The sequence below is a fragment of the Aspergillus welwitschiae genome, assembly GCF_003344945.1.
Source record: "Aspergillus welwitschiae strain CBS 139.54b unplaced genomic scaffold BDQ94scaffold_5, whole genome shotgun sequence".
In the NCBI taxonomy this organism is placed as follows: domain Eukaryota; kingdom Fungi; phylum Ascomycota; class Eurotiomycetes; order Eurotiales; family Aspergillaceae; genus Aspergillus; species Aspergillus welwitschiae.
In genome coordinates, this window is record NW_020798699.1 from 669,264 (window position 1) to 685,014 (window position 15,751).

Genomic DNA, 15,751 nt, shown 5'->3' on the forward strand with positions numbered 1-15,751 from the left:
TTGCTCGGATCTGGATCCGCGTGCTGAAGCGGGATCGAGACGATGGTCCTGATCGGGAAAGTCTGCCGAGTGCCGACGGGCATCGCCATGGGCTCTCTCGTGATAAGCATGCTATGTTCCGTCATCAACCTCTGAATCGCCCGTAGACAATTTCACCCTCCGTTTACAGAAATCAAGTGACTAGTAGCTCATAGACATGGTTCTCACAGTAAGCGCTTAATGCCTCAGTAGATGTCCTTCTACTATGTTTGTGGAGTTCTCACTGATATGATATATTTATCTCACAGGCCGTGGGGCAACTATGCTCAACTGCAAGTCTAGCGGCCAACTTGGCGCAATGCCAGACGCTGGTACGCAAAGCAGCCGCAGCTGGAGCTAAAGTAAGTTTTTGTATTGTGCTCACAAGTCAATTACGCTTGGTTTATACTACCAGTATCGATATCGATCTAACATCTTAGTAGGCATTGTTTCTTCCTGAGGCTTCAGACTATATCGCATCATCGCCTGCAGAGACCATCTCACTCGCACGCTCTGTACAAGACAGTGAGTTTGTACTGGGTCTCCAGAAAGAGGCGCAATTGGCCAATCTGCACATCAATGTAGGGATACACGAACCGGCGGCGAACGGGAGGATCAAGAATACCCTCATTTGGATCAATGAACAGGGCAATATCACACAACGCTACCAGAAGGTCCATCTATTCGATGTGGATATTAAGGGTGGACCAGTATTGAAAGAAAGCGCGTAAGTTTAGTGTATAGATGTGGCGTGATTGAAGTCGGCTAACTTCAGATGAAGGAGTGTCGAGAAGGGGATGGAGATACTACCGCCTTTCGAGACGCCCGTTGGGCGAGTTGGCTTGTCCATTTGTTTTGATGTAAGCTGAAGCGGTCCGTTCAAACTGCAAGGCGTCTCGCTCACGTAGACTTACACAGCTGCGCTTTCCTGAGATTAGTTTGGCTCTCAGAAGACAGAACGCTCAGATAATCACATATCCATCAGCTTTCACGGTTCCTACCGGAACAGCACACTGGGAGACCCTCTTACGCGCCAGAGCTATCGAAACACAGTCCTATGTGATTGCCGCAGCTCAGGCTGGGCCTCACAACGAGAAGAGGAGAAGCTACGGACATTCCATGATCGTCAACCCATGGGGGGAAGTTGTTGCCAAGCTCGGCGATGAATACCAGGAGCCGCAGATCGCGGTTGCGGACATTGATCTAGATCTCCTTGCTAAAGTCAGGAGAGAGATGCCGCTACTCAGAAGAACGGATATATACCCAGAAGTATAGGCAGTCATGGCATTTGACTCAGCACATATGATATCTATAAATACTACGCCATATATATTATAATTACCGTCTTCTTGTTGTATAATACCAAGATAATAGATTGCTATTCAGTGTGAACGTAGCCGAAAACCGAGATACACATCATACAACCCATGTATAAGGCACAAACATCTATTTCTCCCGTTTTTGAAACATTGCAAGCATGTCAACGAAAAGAATTCAGGATATAGGATGACAGATACACGCAGGAAATTGGAGGCGAACAGTGAAATGAAATAGAAAAGCCCTGTCTAGGGTCGGACGTAATGTGCCTATTGACACCACTCGAACGAAGATTGTCTTCCACGCCCGACCGCTCTATGTACAAAGTACAAGATATTTCCGGACCAAAAGCACCTTACTTGCGCTGGACCTTGTCAGGGTCCTCCAGAATGCCTTCGGCCTCCAGCCGCCGGCGAGCCTCTTCCAGAGCCCATGTTTGTATCCTGTGGTCACGTCAGCATCTAATCTTCGACTCCGTTGAAGCGGTGAAAGGTTTTGTTGTGACGCGCCGAAAGATCTTAAAACAATCTACTTCAGCTGTCACACGAGGGAGAGAAATTGACATACGAAGTGTCTGGCTTGAAGACGTATGCGACACCGGCAACGAGAAGACTGCCGATGAATCCATAGTACCACATGTTCTCCCAGCCCTCCTTCACATACTTCTGGCCGGGCTTGAGGCCAAACAGGTAGCCGGTAGGAGGGTCATAGTGGTCACCGCGGAGGTTGCTGCGGGTCGAGAAGCCCTGGATGTTCTGGGCCCGGCGGGGGACACAGCGAGCGCGAAGGCAATGCGACAACGGACGAGCAGACATTGTGAATGTGCGGAGGGTCTGTTGCAATTCAGAAACCCCTAGTTTTCAACGTGGATGATAAGGGACAGGCGGTGGCGGGTGAGGATCCCTGTCGGGTATGGCGAGGCAACGACCGCTGGATTGGTATGCCGAAATTAGGAATCCGTTCGACCAGCGACGACAATAGTCGACCCAATTGAGTGATTTCAAATATCACTGCTTTCGTTGGAGCGGCAGGAGCGGCAGGTGGAGGGGTGATGTGACGGTCAAGCGGTTGATGTTCAGAAGCCGCAAAAGGCCGATGACTGCTGGGATTCTGCCGCTAGGCCCGATCAGGCAAATTTCCTTGCCGCCTTTCGGCCTGATGTCACAGGCATTAACAGTAGTATGCCTGAGGCAGGAGCACTCGACGCGCGACGCGTTCGAGACCAATTAAATTGGCTTATCGCATATCGCGCATCGGCAATGCTCCTATTGCGTGCATTGAACCAATTCTGGTCTGCATTAGCACTCTGTCTTGAACCTGTCACTTATGACTCGGTTGACAAGGAATTCTAATGCCAGTCGATAAAATAAAGGTACTTATTGTTTGCGGAATTATTCAGATGATCGAGGATCCACTTGACATACTCCTGCTAACCGCCTAGGCCTTTCTTCTCGAGATGCCCCATTGCCCCCCAGCTCCCGAAGAACGCCAACTATAAAACACGATGAACACAGGCAACGGAACATACAGGGTATCTTCGCAATCACGGTCGAAATTGAACGCTTTTCGGTATAACCATCAAAATGGACCAACCCCAGACAAGACCCCTCAGAAGACTTCCTTAGCACCTGGCCATGCGAACAAGGAGAACCAGACATCTTGGTTGAACGGAGTGATGGAAACCGACCAATCGAAGGCAAATAATCAAAATCAAACAACGGAGCCAGAAGAACCAAAGGCATCGAAGGAATGCCCTCACACACCAGGAAATAGAATCCCTCTTGCGGACCTTATCAACAATGCAGAGGATGCTTTCATCCATGCTCCTATGCCGGAATTCACCCCAGAAGATTACGTTGTCTGGCAGCATGTGCCTGCAAGCTCAAATCCTGATAGGATGTCTCAGACGCCTGCAGCGCAGGGTAAAAAGCGCCGCCACAGCTCATCCCCGACTAGTTCTCCTCTGGCAGGGACTTCAAAAAGCAGGCGCAAAGGATCAATTGATTTGCAGAATTCTCAGACACTCATGAAGACTCCGCAGCATGACCTCGCTGCTGACCTGTGGAACAGCTATGTGAGCAAAACACTTGCCAATGGCAGTGGCGAGCAACTTCGGCCACGCTTCACAAATCTTCTCTCTTCTTCACCGCAAACACCAGCGTCAGTGCGCACCAGTCGAGATTCTTCAGGTCTTAGACGATCAAATAGCTGTATGGCAGAATGGCCAAGTTCGAAGACCAAGCGAAGAAGGATCGACAAGGAAAACTTTGGTGCAGGACGAACCATTTTCTCAAGAACGAGAAGTAATGTTGTCAACCCTGGAAACTACCAAGGCCCCAATATCAGTTCTCTCGTGGAGGAAATCGAAAAGACTTTGAAAAAGGCACCTGGGCCGCTACCGGACACAACTGACTCGTCTCCTATCCCAGCACGCAACCAAGACAGGCGTGGCAGATCAAAATCTCCGACCGAGGATAGAAAGAGCCAAGTACAAGCCTCGAAGATAACCAGCCAAGTGCACGAGCCCAGGATTATTCATGCTGCCCCCGAAGACAGGAAACCGTTGGAAGAGTCCTCATCAGATTATGGGGACGATGAATTTGACCAGGACTTCTTCGATCTTGCAGAAGCCTCGATGGATCCATTTGTGGATGCCGGCTCCTCTCACCTTAACGACAAGGCTCTGAGTGGTGAACCTGTGAACAACAAGGCTTCAACAGAGGCCCGCGCTTTGACTGAGGAATGGACAGAGACTGATGCGGTGGCTATGGAAATTAATGTGGAAAAACCGACTAATGATGTTGATGCCCTTGATGCTGATGAATTTGACGATGATTTTGATGGGTTGTCGGACAGTATGGGGGATCTTCTCGCTCAATGCGAAGAGTCGCAGAGCACTGATATGGCAAAGCCCGTTTTTACGAGGCCAGCAGCTTTCAGACAATCAATTCCAGAAGTCAAATCCGGGAATTATCTTGGCGCGACTTCTGAAGCGTTCATTCAGAAGAAGGGAGAACAAGATGCATCTTTTGGTGATGAATTTGACGATGATGGCTTGGATATTGAGGCCATCGAACAATCCATGGTGCATTCAGGAGCAGATGCAACAAACGATGTTTGTCATTCTTAGTGGGTTTATATGTTACATACTTACTAAGGCCCATATATAGAACGTCAGAAGCCGACAAGCCATCAAGCGCTACCTTATTGTTGATATTGCTGAGTCTGCGTATAAGACCATCAAAGGGCGCGTCCAGCCAGAACAGGTCTGTCACCATAAAACCTAACAGGTTTACATTCCCACTGACATCAAGAAAAGGTGCTTTCTGTACAAGATGAGAGGTCGAAGGAAAAGAAAGTCGTCATCCTTCGAGAGTCTTGGTGCGAGTGTCCATGCGTCAAGGAATCATATATCCATTTAATCGGGGATTTCGATGCCACAGGACATTGCATCGTGGATGATTCTAGGAACATGGTTATTCTCCATCCGGACCACCTGGTCTCTGCAACTGTCGTGGCAGACTCGATTAGTTGCCAGCGCCGCGCCGTCCTGCAGGATCGAATCAAGTACACGTCCGATCTAGGCAAAGCGCAAGTTTTTGGGAACATATTTCATGAGGTGTTTCAAGAAGCAATCAAGCTCAACAAATGGGATACGAACTCGCTAAGGACTTTGATTGAAGGCGTGACTGTCAAGCGCATCGAGGATCTATACTTGATCCGCATGACTATTCCGGAGGCTGTTGAATATATGATGAGTCGGATACCGGGCGTGCAGGCTTGGGCAGAGCGGTTCCTCAGGTTAAAGCCAAGTGTAAGTTAAACCAGCTACCATTCGTGATAGCTATACTGACTGTTCCAAAGGCGGAATCGCTTGTTGAGGACCGTGGCAACTCCAAGCTGAGTTTAAGTATCAATAAGCTTCTCGAAGTCGAGGAGCATATTTGGTCTCCAATGTATGGACTCAAAGGCAACGTTGATGCCACTGTGCAAGTCGCTTGTCATGACGGCGAGAGCGATAAAAACCTGGTCGTACCACTTGAGCTCAAAACAGGCAATAGGGATACAAATCAGGCTCACAGGGCACAGACGGCTCTGTATACTTTGCTGCTTTCTGATCGCTACGGTAAGAGAGCCCCTACCGGTGTTAAACCCCATTATCGATAGAAACTGACGCGGCCCTGTAGATGTGGAATGTACCTTTGGATTGTTATATTACCTCGAAACAACGAAAATATTCCGGATTCGTGGCATCCGGCATGAGCTCCTGCAGATGATCCAGCAGCGAAATCGCATAGTCGGATACATGCGCCAGAGAACGCACCTGCCGCCGATGGCCAAGAAGTCCTCATTTTGCAACAAGTGCTACTCAAAAACACCTTGTTTCATCTACCATAAGCTTGCAGATGATGGTGATGGTGAAACTAGCGGTCTTGGTGATGATTTTGTCAACGCCATGGACCACCTGACTCCTGATGATCGCGACTTCTTTCGAAAATGGGATGATTTGTTGACCAAAGAGGAAAAAAGCATGATTCGGTTCAAGCGCGAGCTTTGGACCATGCTTAGCAGCGAGCGCGAGGCTTTGGGTCGATGTTTTGGCAATGTCGTGATCGACCCTAATTCCTCCTACGAGGAGAAAGATGGACCCAAGATTAATCGCTATCGCTATACTTTCGTCAAAAAACAAGCCCACCCATCATTTTCATTTACTGAATCCCAGCTCACACTTGGAGAACCAATCGTGGTCTCTGATGAGAAGGGCCACTTTGCTCTTGCAAATGGATACGTTGTGCAAGTCAGCCGAAGACACATTACCGTCGCGGTAGACAGGAGGCTACATAACGCCAGAACGAGAGCTAGGGGCTTTGATGCTACGCGTAACCAGTCGTTCAAGGGTATAATGGAAATACTCGAGGACGGTGCCTCCCCGTCACCGGCTGAGTTGGAAGAAGAGCCGGTCTACCGTTTAGACAAGGACGAATTCAGTAACGGCATGGCAATTGTTCGAACGAACCTCGTTTCCATGATGGAACGGGATCTATTTCAGGCTAGACAGCTGAGAAGGTTGATCGTTAAACGGGAGGCGCCAGCTTTCAAAACCACTGCATCTGCATATACTTTGTCTGAATCTGACAAGGCAGCCTTAAACGTCGATCAGCGACAAGCCATCGACAAGGTCATGTGTGCTGAAGATTATGCCTTGGTCCTTGGAATGCCTGGTACTGGCAAGACTACCACCATTGCTCATATCATTCGTGCCTTAGTGGCACAAGGCAAGAGCGTCCTCTTGACCTCATACACTCACACGGCGGTAGATAACATCCTACTGAAAATCAAGGAGGATAACTTCCGTATCTTGCGAATTGGGGCTCCTGCAAAAGTACATCCTGATGTTCAGCAGTTTGCTGAATTGGCAGCGGTGCCTAAAAGCACAATGGAAGAGCTGAAAGCCTCATACGAAGATTCGCAGGTGGTGGCGACTACCTGCCTCGGGGTCAGTCATGGTATCTTCACCCAACATATGTTCGACTATTGCATAGTTGATGAGGCTTCTCAAATCACGCTTCCAGTGTGCCTAGGACCTATTCGAATGGCTAGGACGTTTATCCTTGTTGGTGACCACTATCAACTGCCTCCGTTGGTGCAGAATAAGGAGGCCCAAGAAGGCGGCCTGGATGTCAGTCTTTTTAAATTGCTGTCTGACTCCCACCCCGATTCCGTTGTCAATCTGGAACACCAGTATCGAATGTGTGAGGACATCATGCTTCTATCTAACACCCTCATATATTCTGGTCGTCTCAAATGTGGGACTGCAGATGTTGCAGTGCGCTCACTCACTGTTCCCAATATTGGCGGTCTCAAGCAACATCATCCCAGTACCTTCCCTCAGCCACGTAGTCAGCGACAGGTTTGCTTGGGCACAAGCCAAGGCCGTTGCTGGCTCAAGGATCTGGTCGAACCGTCTGCCAAAACTCGACTTGTTAACACAGATACGCTTTCCATACCTGCACTGGATGTGGCAAACGGCTCACGGATTGTGAACCCTACTGAGGCAACTATTTGCAGCCGACTCGTTGAAGCATTCATTTCCTGCGGCATCCCGGCACGCAGCATAGGTGTCATAGCCCTCTATCGAAGCCAACTGTCACTCCTAAAACAACACCTCAGCCGCTACCTACCGGAGCTTGAGATGCATACGGCAGACAAGTTCCAGGGCCGAGACAAGGAAGTCATCATCCTGAGCTGCGTGCGGAGCAACACTGACAAAAACGTCGGTGATCTACTTCGTGACTGGAGACGCGTCAATGTCGCATTCACCAGAGCACGGACTAAGCTTCTCGTCGTCGGAAGCAAGAGTACTCTCCGCGATGGCAACGAGCTCCTTGGAAAATACGTGAAACTAGTCCAAGAGCGAGGATGGGTCTATGATCTGCCTAGAGATGCCATGACGGATCATATCTTCGAATCTGAAATGGTACCATCGCAGTCTTGTCTGGACAGGTCTACACCTAGTCCAAAGAAGGGCAAGAGCCCTGTGTCATCCAAGAAGACGACCCGCAGTCCATTCGGTCCCGTTCAGACTCGACTATCGCCGACTGGCTTGAAGAAACCTGCTAAAAGGGGCGCTAAGTTGATGAGCGGTGGTAGAGTCCTTGGGAATCGACCTGTTCTGCAGGACATGGTTAATGATCTCATCGGATAACTGTTATTCATGTCTTGGTCAGTACTTTATATTTGCTTGAAGGGTTCTTAATATCGTTTGGCGTGTATTGGGTATGGAGTTTGGGACAAAGGATAAATTGAATGCAACTAGGGATTATGATTTTGGATACCAACGGACATGCAGAACAACTTCAATAGCTAGAGGAATAATATCATTTGATCATTAGAGTCGCACATAATGTAATGGATGCCCAAAGATGTAGTAGGTACTTTTCAGATTTTGGGGTATATTGAACAACAGTAACTGCACTCCTGAGCCCACCGGACAGCGGCATACTATAAAACAGTTCATAGAATCGAAGCACCGACGTACTCCCAACATATGAAGTGCCGGCCATTACCCTTAGACGGACTATCTGCCTGCACCCCCAACACATCTTGCTTTGGCACATGTGCCGGAAGCACCATAACCGTGTACCCATCGCGTGCCTCCACGGCTTCTCTTCCCAGCGCACTCGCAGAAAGCGCGAACCAAGCGTACGGGGCAAGAGACTTGGGAGCAGTTTCCTTCCTGAAAACGCAAAGAAGCCAAGTCAGCAAATTATTCAATATCAGATGGGTGTCATAACAGGGCATGTGGAGCATACAATAACGCGACCAATAATTCGATGATCCAACGAGACGGGACAAGTCCTTGCCACTTCAGGCTGACAAGACTGGTGGATTTTGCATTATCCAAATCGGGTACACTGTAACGACATAGATAGGGATCCACATCGTCATGAGCCGACACGCGAGGCGATTCGAGGGATACCATTGCAAGCCATTCGGAGAGCTCGTTGCAGTGGTCTTCTAGTTCTGCGGCTCCGCGGGACTCGTCTGTGATTTCTGCTCCAGGGAGAGGAGGGACAAGGATATTGGAGTGCTCGGTGAGAATAGGCTGGCAATTGATGATTTGGGGCTGGTTTCCCTTTAGGGAGGGGTCATCTGCTCATGTTTTAGTGTATGGCCCTGGGAGAAACCCGCAGAAGAGCGCCTGATGAGGTATAGTACCTTCTGAAACGCCACCCGAGCTAGTTGTAAGATCGAAGAATAGCCAGGCTACTGATTGGTTCAAAACGTTCTTGAAAGCCCATACAATTCTCTCGAAGCCCTTCTTGCCGTGAAGCATGGAGGGAAGTCGAAGGTTGATTTCCACGACTGTTTACCAGGGCTTGTTGTCAGCATGTCTCCTCGGTCTGGGGGGCATGGTATGGAAAGAACATACTGAACCTCTCTTTTGCATGCTTTCTTCCTCCGCTGCGAACCGGCTTCCCTGTAAGCCCTGTTCTTTCGAAGATTTCTTTGCTCAGCTCCAATTTTAGGATGCCTAGGGGGCCTGTTAGCTGAGTATGCTAGGAAAACCACAGCCGGAGACTACAAACCATCTTTAAGAGTGAAGACACTGTCTGAGCCTGAGCGTCCCTCTGATATCATGAGAATATTCCCTATACCTTGTATGTTAGCTACTATATCGGCCTTGGCGCCCCAGCCAGGAGGCGACGAAGAGTGAAAAACGCAATAATTACCGGTCTTGATATAAGTATTGAAGAATTCACCCTCGAGCAGAGAAGATAGCGACATAAAAACTCTAGCATATCGCAGCTTTTGCAGCTGGGGTTGCACATGCGAGAAAATGTCTTTTGGCAAAATGACTTCAACCTACGCATCGACTAGTTAGCGTTTCTCTAATATTGTGTCAACATACATATGATGAGGAACTGTCACAGCACAACCACAGTATAAGAGCCTAGTGATAATAGTCCGGGAAATATATAAAGAGTACAGAGTATCTTACCGTGTGAACGAATGGATGGCCAAGGATGGCCGAGCAGGGGGACCGTTTCGTGGGCGGCTGCTTGGGATCGATAAAAGCAGGCAGTTGGCCTATGGTGGTGTAGCATTTTTCGCGCTTAGACGCATCATCTTCAAAGTCGAGCATGCTTCTGAGAAGATTATAACAAAGCCTGGCGATCCGTCGATTCGACCGTCGGCAGTCTAGCTCAAGTCTTGAATACCGGTAGATGAAATTTGTGGTTGAGCTCGGAGAGAATTTTCGGCCCTATACAATAGCTGCTCGACTCACACTGGACGGCTAATAGAAGGCGTGATGCATCAATAAGTAATATCTGATGGATTTAAGCACACAGATGCAAAAAGCTCTTGTATAGTTACGCCGTATACTACTGGCTGATATGCAGGATAATTGCTGCTTGGAATGTTCCGCCGGGTCACCTGACCATATACTGACTGCACGTTTCGGACAAGTCTACCAAGAGAGAGTGTTATGGAATGAATTGGACAAAGTACCGAACTGTATATCAAGAATGACACTCCTCACAGTGTCCTTAAAAAATTGACAACTCTCAATACTATACCTGTAGGTCAGACGCCTAGCCAACTGGCGAGTGCCAGCATTATGTCATCTCGATTGTGATCTTCTATCGCCGAGCTCCAGCCAATCACCGAACGCGCCTCACGGTCTCTGCGGGCATCGATCGAACATCGCGCGCAAGAGCTCTCTCGAATCTCCCCGCAATCCGGCAGCGCCATTTCGCAATTGGTCCTAGAAATTACTTTCGTTACTGAAGACTTCTTCGCCACTCTTTTTGCAAGGAACTCTCTCCCCACTTTACCATCCACAGCCCCGCGGGGCATCAGTTCAGGCTGCTGCTGCCGCAATCGCGAACCCGCCAGCAGCAGCAACAATTACACAAGTACTACCTTGACAATGGCGCCTCCTCGACGGAACCTCCTCCCGAAAGACCGGTTTGGTCTTGCATTTGGTGGTCTAAAAACACAAAACTACCATGATCCCGCTGCTCGCGGGCCTGGTTCCCATACGTATATGCCCATCCGACATATTACTATCACAGCAGAGAAGCAAAACGCATACTGATGATGGAGGACGACGGAAAATCTAGAATTCGCACAATAGCCTGGAACCCTACCGGCCAACTCATTGCCACCGGCTCCGCAGACCGTACCCTTCGAATCTGGAATCCTGAGCGTTCGCAAGTGAAATACTCCACCGAACTGCGCGGCCATACTGCTGGAATTGAGAAAGTCGTGTTCAACCCCGTTCGAGACTCCGAACTGGCTAGCTGCTCTACGGATGGAACCGTTCGCGTTTGGGATGTCCGGTCAAAGACCTGCGTCAGTCGTCTAGACGTCGGAGGCGAGGCATTCACCTTGTCCTGGTCTGCTGATGGAAGGGTAATGATCGTTGGCAGGAAGGTGAGCAAAACACACACGAGCACGAAACCAATGCGCTCAGCATCAGGGACTTGTCAATTGACCAAACGCCCAATATCTCTAGGACGACACCCTCATACCCATCTCCGTCGAATCCCCCTCCACCCCGACCATCCACCCAGACGGACCACTCAACGCTGCAGCGACGCAACAACAACAGAAGCCCACCTTCACACCATCAACCTACACAGCCCTAGAACCACACCCTCAACCCATCCAAACAAACGCAACGACCTTCTCACATCACATGTCCACCCCTTCCTCCCCAGACCTCCACCTCTTCGCCACGACCGGCGAAGGCACCGTCAAAATCATCTCTTACCCGTCCTTTGACGTCCTCCACACCCTTCACGCCCACACTTCTGCTTGCCTTTCCATCTCCCTAGCACCCACAGGTCGCTACCTCGCCGTCGGGGGCAGCGACGCCCTCATCTCCCTATGGGATACAACAGACTGGATCTGCAAGCGTACCGTCTCGAGCAATAACGGTGGAGCCGTGCGTGGCGTGAGCTGGAGCTTCGACGGTAGATTCATCTGCGGCGCTTGTGATGAGGTAGGCTGTGGTGGTAATGGGTTGGAGATCTTCCATGCGGAAACGGGTGAGAGTGTTCATACCGTTCCTACGGGAGGAAATGCCAATTCGGGGATTCCGGCTGTCGCGTGGCATCCTTCGAGGTATTGGCTTGCATATTCTACTACTGCGGATGGATCGGGGCCAGGCGGTTTGAGAATTGTAGGGGCTGCGGGTGGAAGTTTGTAGAAACGGCGGTATCCATGGTTCGAAAAGGTGATATTACTTTGCATCTTTGTGTATGTGTGTCGTGTGGCGTTTGGTGCGTTGGATGTTTATTTGAGCTTATGATGTCTACGGTAGATATTAAGCATTGTATTGCATGTCTTGTATAGAGTCCATTCCTATGCTGGTTTGATATACTCTGTTTGGTTCGCGGATATTGCGAAGGAGATGTAAACGTGCTACGCTCAATACGATTTTCGAAGAAAAAGAGCCCACAGCATATTCAGCATCAATCATTAATCATCTATATATCGTAGATCACATCACCAGCCACTTTGTCGCAAAGAGCTCACTGCTTCCATTCCCAAGCTGAAGCTCAAGACATAAAATTCAACCCTTGCCACGACTTCCAGGCCCCCGAGGCGAGTAATGCCCACTGAGCGTCGCTGAGAGCTTCGGGGCCATTAGGCGGATTATTGACTAGATTTTCATCGCTGAGGTCAGGTATAGGGTTCTCTGAGGTAGTCCACGCAGAATCAGTAGTGAGGGGGTTTTCGGATCTCGTCGGATCAAGCTGAGTTGGCTGATTGGGAAAGGAGGTGTCGGATTCGTATTGGAACGGAGCAAAGACATTGGGGTAGAACACATCTGGCTGAATAGGGGCTTGTGCTGAGGAGGGGTATGTCGTTGGTCCCATGTTGAGGTTGTTCAGAGTGGAAGCTAGCTGTGAACGTATGGAATTGGTTGACTGATTGGTGTTGGCATTGTCGTTGGATGTAGGAGGCATGTGCGTATCCAGATTTGATATAGGATTGCCCTTTCTGGTCGGTGCTGCGTGATTGGAGGTATTGGTGCCGTTTTGAATCGCTGTGCTTGGTCGGCCTGGTGGCATCTCAGTGGTAGTCTGTTGATATGCATGTGCAGTGGGTGTGGGTCCAGAAGTGCTTTGATGGTGATCTGGGATTGAATTATCGGCCTGAACTCTTGGTTGGTTTGCATTCTGTGGATTGCTCGCGCCAGCCTAGAATGGTCTCTGGTCAGCAGATCGCCGTCACTGGTATAACAGGCATGCTTACCATAGTATGTGGTATATGGGACGCGAAGCACATCCTTTTCGGAGTCCGAACATCTCCAAAGGCAGTCCCACCGATATCAAGTTCAAGTTGGATCACAAATGATTCAGCCAGTGGATTCTTTTGTTTCAAGACATCGAGTGCAGAAAAGGCAAATTGGAGAGATGAACGTGCAGCGGAGTCATTGGGGCGAAACTTCAGGTATTGGATGAAAACGCGCGCAGCCACGTATATACAAAAAGCCATAAATGGATCCATCTGCTTTGTGTTAGCACAATGAAGTCGAATAGAAGTTATGCTATAACTGACAACACTTAGATCCAGATGACTGATCATCTTCATTATGTTGGAGATTTGATCGGCAGCTAATATACATCGTCGCTTGCTCTCAGTGGCAATCTGTTCCGGCATTCTATTCTTTTCAGCTTTGAATATCGCCCCTTGATGTAGACAAATCGTTGCTGTGTGGACAGCCATGTTGCAGAATATGATGTTTGGATCGGTCGTTAAGACTGTCAGTCGCAGATGACTTGGCATGGAGAGGGCAAAATGAAGTAGAAGATTATCAAAGGCACGGTGCCGCTGCCAGTACCTGCCATTGAGATCATGATCATTGTCTTGGGGATCAGGTCGATGCAGATGTGCTACATTCTTTCCGAACATGCAAGCTAATATCACGATTCCTGCAAATGTTGACATCGTAGCAATATTCCCGGTTACCAGTACGTCTGCGAGTCGACCGGTTTGTTGCGGTTCGTTGCCGATAAATGATTCCTCTGATGCAGGAAGGTTCGTGAAAATCTGTCGAGCTCAGTCAGACAAGCTTGTTCCCTTCAAATAGAGCAGACGCTGAAGCAACTGACATCTCTCTCATCAAACGAGACAGGCCATCCAGTACCGACGCTTGCGTATCTATCAAGACAAAACGCCATCCAAAATACCCTCCTTCGCTCTTCTCTCTCAGACCAGTCTTTGGGAGGCGGCAATGTCTGTTTGACGTTGATACCCTCTTCGTCTATACCATTTAAACCTAGCATAGTCGCCAGTCTGACAGCCTTCCCGACACTTAGCCACGCTCGAGGAAGAAACATCATTTTGAATTCGTATGTGCCGATGAGCACCCAGGTTTGACAATGTGCGGTAGACAACGCACGCTCGCCAAGACCTTCCAACTCGTCTAGTTCAGCGTACTTACGAGCCCGCTGGTAAAAAATACTGTGAAGACTGGAGTACTTGTTGGTGACAGACGCCGCATGACACCACATTATGTACTGTAAGCATATAGGGGGTCGTGAGGCAGGAGCAAGGCTCGAAGCTGCCAGATACCTTGGGCGATGTATCATGGGAAGCCGCAGATGTATCTTCTCGAAGTATATCGTGGTCCTGTACATGATTAGAAGGTGGATAAAGATCTCAGTTGTGGGGAGGAAAACTTGCAGCTCATCAATAACCTCCTGCGTGGGTAGGGGTTCTTCCAGCCCCAGGCCTATCAATCTACCTTCTGGTTCATTGGCGCTTGCTGTTCCTGCATGATTTGATGCGGGAGTCGAATAAGTAGGATCAGTCTCTCCTTCCGGAGATGACATATGGACATCATCCTGGGGAGAGGTGTCGGGCACGCCAGTCGAATTGTTTGAGGGTAAGGCAATAGGACTATTGCCCTGACTTTGCTGTACTTGTGCTCCCTGACTTTTGAGTAGTGTTTCGACCTGGGCTGCATAATAAGTGTAATGTCAGAGAAGCAGACGGTGAGATCGGCGCCCACATGCCTCCGATCAGAAATCGAGTGTCAGGTATTGACAGACAATGGACATACCCAGACGTGCTTCTAGCTGCTTCACGTAACCCCGCTTGGGACCGCTTTTCTTGCGCACTTCATCGAATATGCATTCATGACCCAACCGAGAGCATCTCCCGCAACTGGGTTTGTTTCCATCGCATCTTAACTTCCTCCTTCGGCAAAGTACGCATGCGATACGCTTGGGGCGGGGAATATAATCGCTGCTTGTATTGTGATGCTCTGTGGCAATCGATGCTGCCTCTTCATATGCTGCATTAAGCTGTGGTTGGGATGGAGAAGCTTGAGTCTGCTGTGTTAGACGATTGGCATTATCGGCCATGGCCGGGCGCGCGATGCGGGTGGGGAGCTGATGTGTGTCGAGAATGGCCTGCAAGGTGGGCACAGCTTTTCCGAGCCAGGTGGGCTGTGCCTCGATCATGGATACTTGGAGGCATCGAACACGCGAAAAAGACCGGCATGCATTAACAGAACGCAGAAGAAGCTAGAAAGCCGTTAGGCTATAGGGAAAGATGGTAGGTGCACGATCGAGCTTATGTCAGTCAGGCCGAGGACGGTACAGGACTCGAACGGAACCAAGGATCCTAATTTGTTAGTCAGAGTTCATGCAAATGAAGCGTGGATCGGGACCATTAGAGAGCGAAGCTTACAGCGGTTTTCCCGCGGACGTGAAGGCGAGTTTGAATGTAGTGTTTTAGTTGAGCGCGATGATATTAATCCACCGGCTTCGGCTTGATTCTCTCGGTCTCAGCCTGTTCTAGACCCGCTGCTCGTTCACCCCAATGAGGCTTCGCGTCCGCCCTAAGCCATGCCAGGACTGATTGCTGTCCACTCCACCGGATACATAAC

The 15,751-nt window shown here is 49.5% G+C and overlaps 7 protein-coding genes across 7 annotated transcripts; 4 read left to right on the forward strand and 3 right to left on the reverse strand.

Moving 5' to 3' along the window:
* Window positions 1-135: 135 nt before the first annotated feature.
* Window positions 136-1,361, forward strand: BDQ94DRAFT_137417 (carbon-nitrogen hydrolase family protein). The gene is made up of 5 exons (XM_026765047.1): window positions 136-208; window positions 288-380; window positions 462-745; window positions 800-878; window positions 937-1,361. Exons 1-5 carry the CDS (start codon window positions 197-199, stop codon window positions 1,291-1,293), a joined length of 825 nt encoding a protein of 274 aa, XP_026630087.1. The 5' UTR covers window positions 136-196; the 3' UTR covers window positions 1,294-1,361.
* Window positions 1,362-1,380: 19 nt separating this feature from the next.
* BDQ94DRAFT_137419 (uncharacterized protein) lies at window positions 1,381-2,389 on the reverse strand. Its single transcript, XM_026765048.1, has 2 exons — window positions 1,903-2,389; window positions 1,381-1,778 (listed from the first exon to the last, which is right to left on the reverse strand). The coding sequence occupies exons 1-2, from the start codon at window positions 2,148-2,150 to the stop codon at window positions 1,691-1,693; spliced, it is 336 nt and encodes a 111-aa protein (XP_026630088.1). The 5' UTR covers window positions 2,151-2,389; the 3' UTR covers window positions 1,381-1,690.
* Window positions 2,390-4,184: 1,795 nt separating this feature from the next.
* On the forward strand, window positions 4,185-4,520 carry BDQ94DRAFT_137421 (bifunctional ATP-dependent DNA helicase/ssDNA endodeoxyribonuclease DNA2). Its single transcript, XM_026765049.1, has one exon. It carries the CDS (start codon window positions 4,193-4,195, stop codon window positions 4,463-4,465), a length of 273 nt encoding a protein of 90 aa, XP_026630089.1. The 5' UTR covers window positions 4,185-4,192; the 3' UTR covers window positions 4,466-4,520.
* A 730-nt stretch (window positions 4,521-5,250) lies between these two features.
* Window positions 5,251-5,693, forward strand: BDQ94DRAFT_137423 (uncharacterized protein). The gene is made up of 2 exons (XM_026765050.1): window positions 5,251-5,461; window positions 5,523-5,693. The coding sequence occupies exons 1-2, from the start codon at window positions 5,294-5,296 to the stop codon at window positions 5,610-5,612; spliced, it is 258 nt and encodes an 85-aa protein (XP_026630090.1). The 5' UTR covers window positions 5,251-5,293; the 3' UTR covers window positions 5,613-5,693.
* Window positions 5,694-8,349: 2,656 nt separating this feature from the next.
* On the reverse strand, window positions 8,350-9,982 carry BDQ94DRAFT_167141 (ribonuclease P protein subunit p40; the record flags this gene model as incomplete). Its single annotated transcript, XM_026770736.1, has 7 exons — window positions 8,350-8,572; window positions 8,649-8,988; window positions 9,055-9,201; window positions 9,269-9,370; window positions 9,426-9,488; window positions 9,570-9,702; window positions 9,839-9,982. The coding sequence occupies 7 exons, from the start codon at window positions 9,980-9,982 to the stop codon at window positions 8,350-8,352; spliced, it is 1,152 nt and encodes a 383-aa protein (XP_026630091.1).
* Window positions 9,983-10,537: 555 nt separating this feature from the next.
* BDQ94DRAFT_105254 (WD repeat-containing protein) lies at window positions 10,538-12,114 on the forward strand. The gene is made up of 3 exons (XM_026763441.1): window positions 10,538-10,884; window positions 10,965-11,277; window positions 11,360-12,114. The coding sequence occupies exons 1-3, from the start codon at window positions 10,772-10,774 to the stop codon at window positions 12,053-12,055; spliced, it is 1,122 nt and encodes a 373-aa protein (XP_026630092.1). The 5' UTR covers window positions 10,538-10,771; the 3' UTR covers window positions 12,056-12,114.
* On the reverse strand, window positions 12,114-15,606 carry BDQ94DRAFT_183953 (putative C6 transcription factor Prf). The gene is made up of 5 exons (XM_026774530.1): window positions 14,921-15,606; window positions 13,968-14,818; window positions 13,414-13,905; window positions 13,108-13,362; window positions 12,114-13,052 (listed from the first exon to the last, which is right to left on the reverse strand). Exons 1-5 carry the CDS (start codon window positions 15,321-15,323, stop codon window positions 12,408-12,410), a joined length of 2,646 nt encoding a protein of 881 aa, XP_026630093.1. The 5' UTR covers window positions 15,324-15,606; the 3' UTR covers window positions 12,114-12,407.
* Window positions 15,607-15,751: the final 145 nt, after the last annotated feature.

What these genes read in the sequence shown, in the direction of transcription:
- BDQ94DRAFT_137417 (XM_026765047.1), top strand. An exon ending in CAGCCGCAGCTGGAGCTAAA is followed by an intron (nt 381 to 461) that starts GTAAGTTTTTGT and finishes ACATCTTAGTAG; the next exon opens with GCATTGTTTCTTCCTGAGGC. An exon ending in CCAGTATTGAAAGAAAGCGC is followed by an intron (nt 746 to 799) that starts GTAAGTTTAGTG and finishes CTTCAGATGAAG; the next exon opens with GAGTGTCGAGAAGGGGATGG.
- BDQ94DRAFT_137421 (XM_026765049.1), top strand. Translation starts at nt 4,193, where the DNA reads ATGGGGGATCTTCTCGCTCAATGCGAAGAGTCGCAGAGCACTGATATG.
- BDQ94DRAFT_137423 (XM_026765050.1), top strand. Translation starts at nt 5,294, where the DNA reads ATGGACTCAAAGGCAACGTTGATGCCACTGTGCAAGTCGCTTGTCATG. An exon ending in GCTGCTTTCTGATCGCTACG is followed by an intron (nt 5,462 to 5,522) that starts GTAAGAGAGCCC and finishes GCGGCCCTGTAG; the next exon opens with ATGTGGAATGTACCTTTGGA.
- BDQ94DRAFT_137419 (XM_026765048.1), bottom strand. Translation starts at nt 2,150, where the DNA reads ATGTCTGCTCGTCCGTTGTCGCATTGCCTTCGCGCTCGCTGTGTCCCC. An exon ending in GTCTTCAAGCCAGACACTTC is followed by an intron (nt 1,779 to 1,902) that starts GTATGTCAATTT and finishes ACGTGACCACAG; the next exon opens with GATACAAACATGGGCTCTGG.
- BDQ94DRAFT_105254 (XM_026763441.1), top strand. Translation starts at nt 10,772, where the DNA reads ATGGCGCCTCCTCGACGGAACCTCCTCCCGAAAGACCGGTTTGGTCTT. An exon ending in CGCGGGCCTGGTTCCCATAC is followed by an intron (nt 10,885 to 10,964) that starts GTATATGCCCAT and finishes CGGAAAATCTAG; the next exon opens with AATTCGCACAATAGCCTGGA. An exon ending in TAATGATCGTTGGCAGGAAG is followed by an intron (nt 11,278 to 11,359) that starts GTGAGCAAAACA and finishes CAATATCTCTAG; the next exon opens with GACGACACCCTCATACCCAT.
- BDQ94DRAFT_183953 (XM_026774530.1), bottom strand. Translation starts at nt 15,323, where the DNA reads ATGATCGAGGCACAGCCCACCTGGCTCGGAAAAGCTGTGCCCACCTTG. An exon ending in TCTCGTTTGATGAGAGAGAT is followed by an intron (nt 13,906 to 13,967) that starts GTCAGTTGCTTC and finishes TGAGCTCGACAG; the next exon opens with ATTTTCACGAACCTTCCTGC. An exon ending in GTCATCTGGATCTAAGTGTT is followed by an intron (nt 13,363 to 13,413) that starts GTCAGTTATAGC and finishes AACACAAAGCAG; the next exon opens with ATGGATCCATTTATGGCTTT.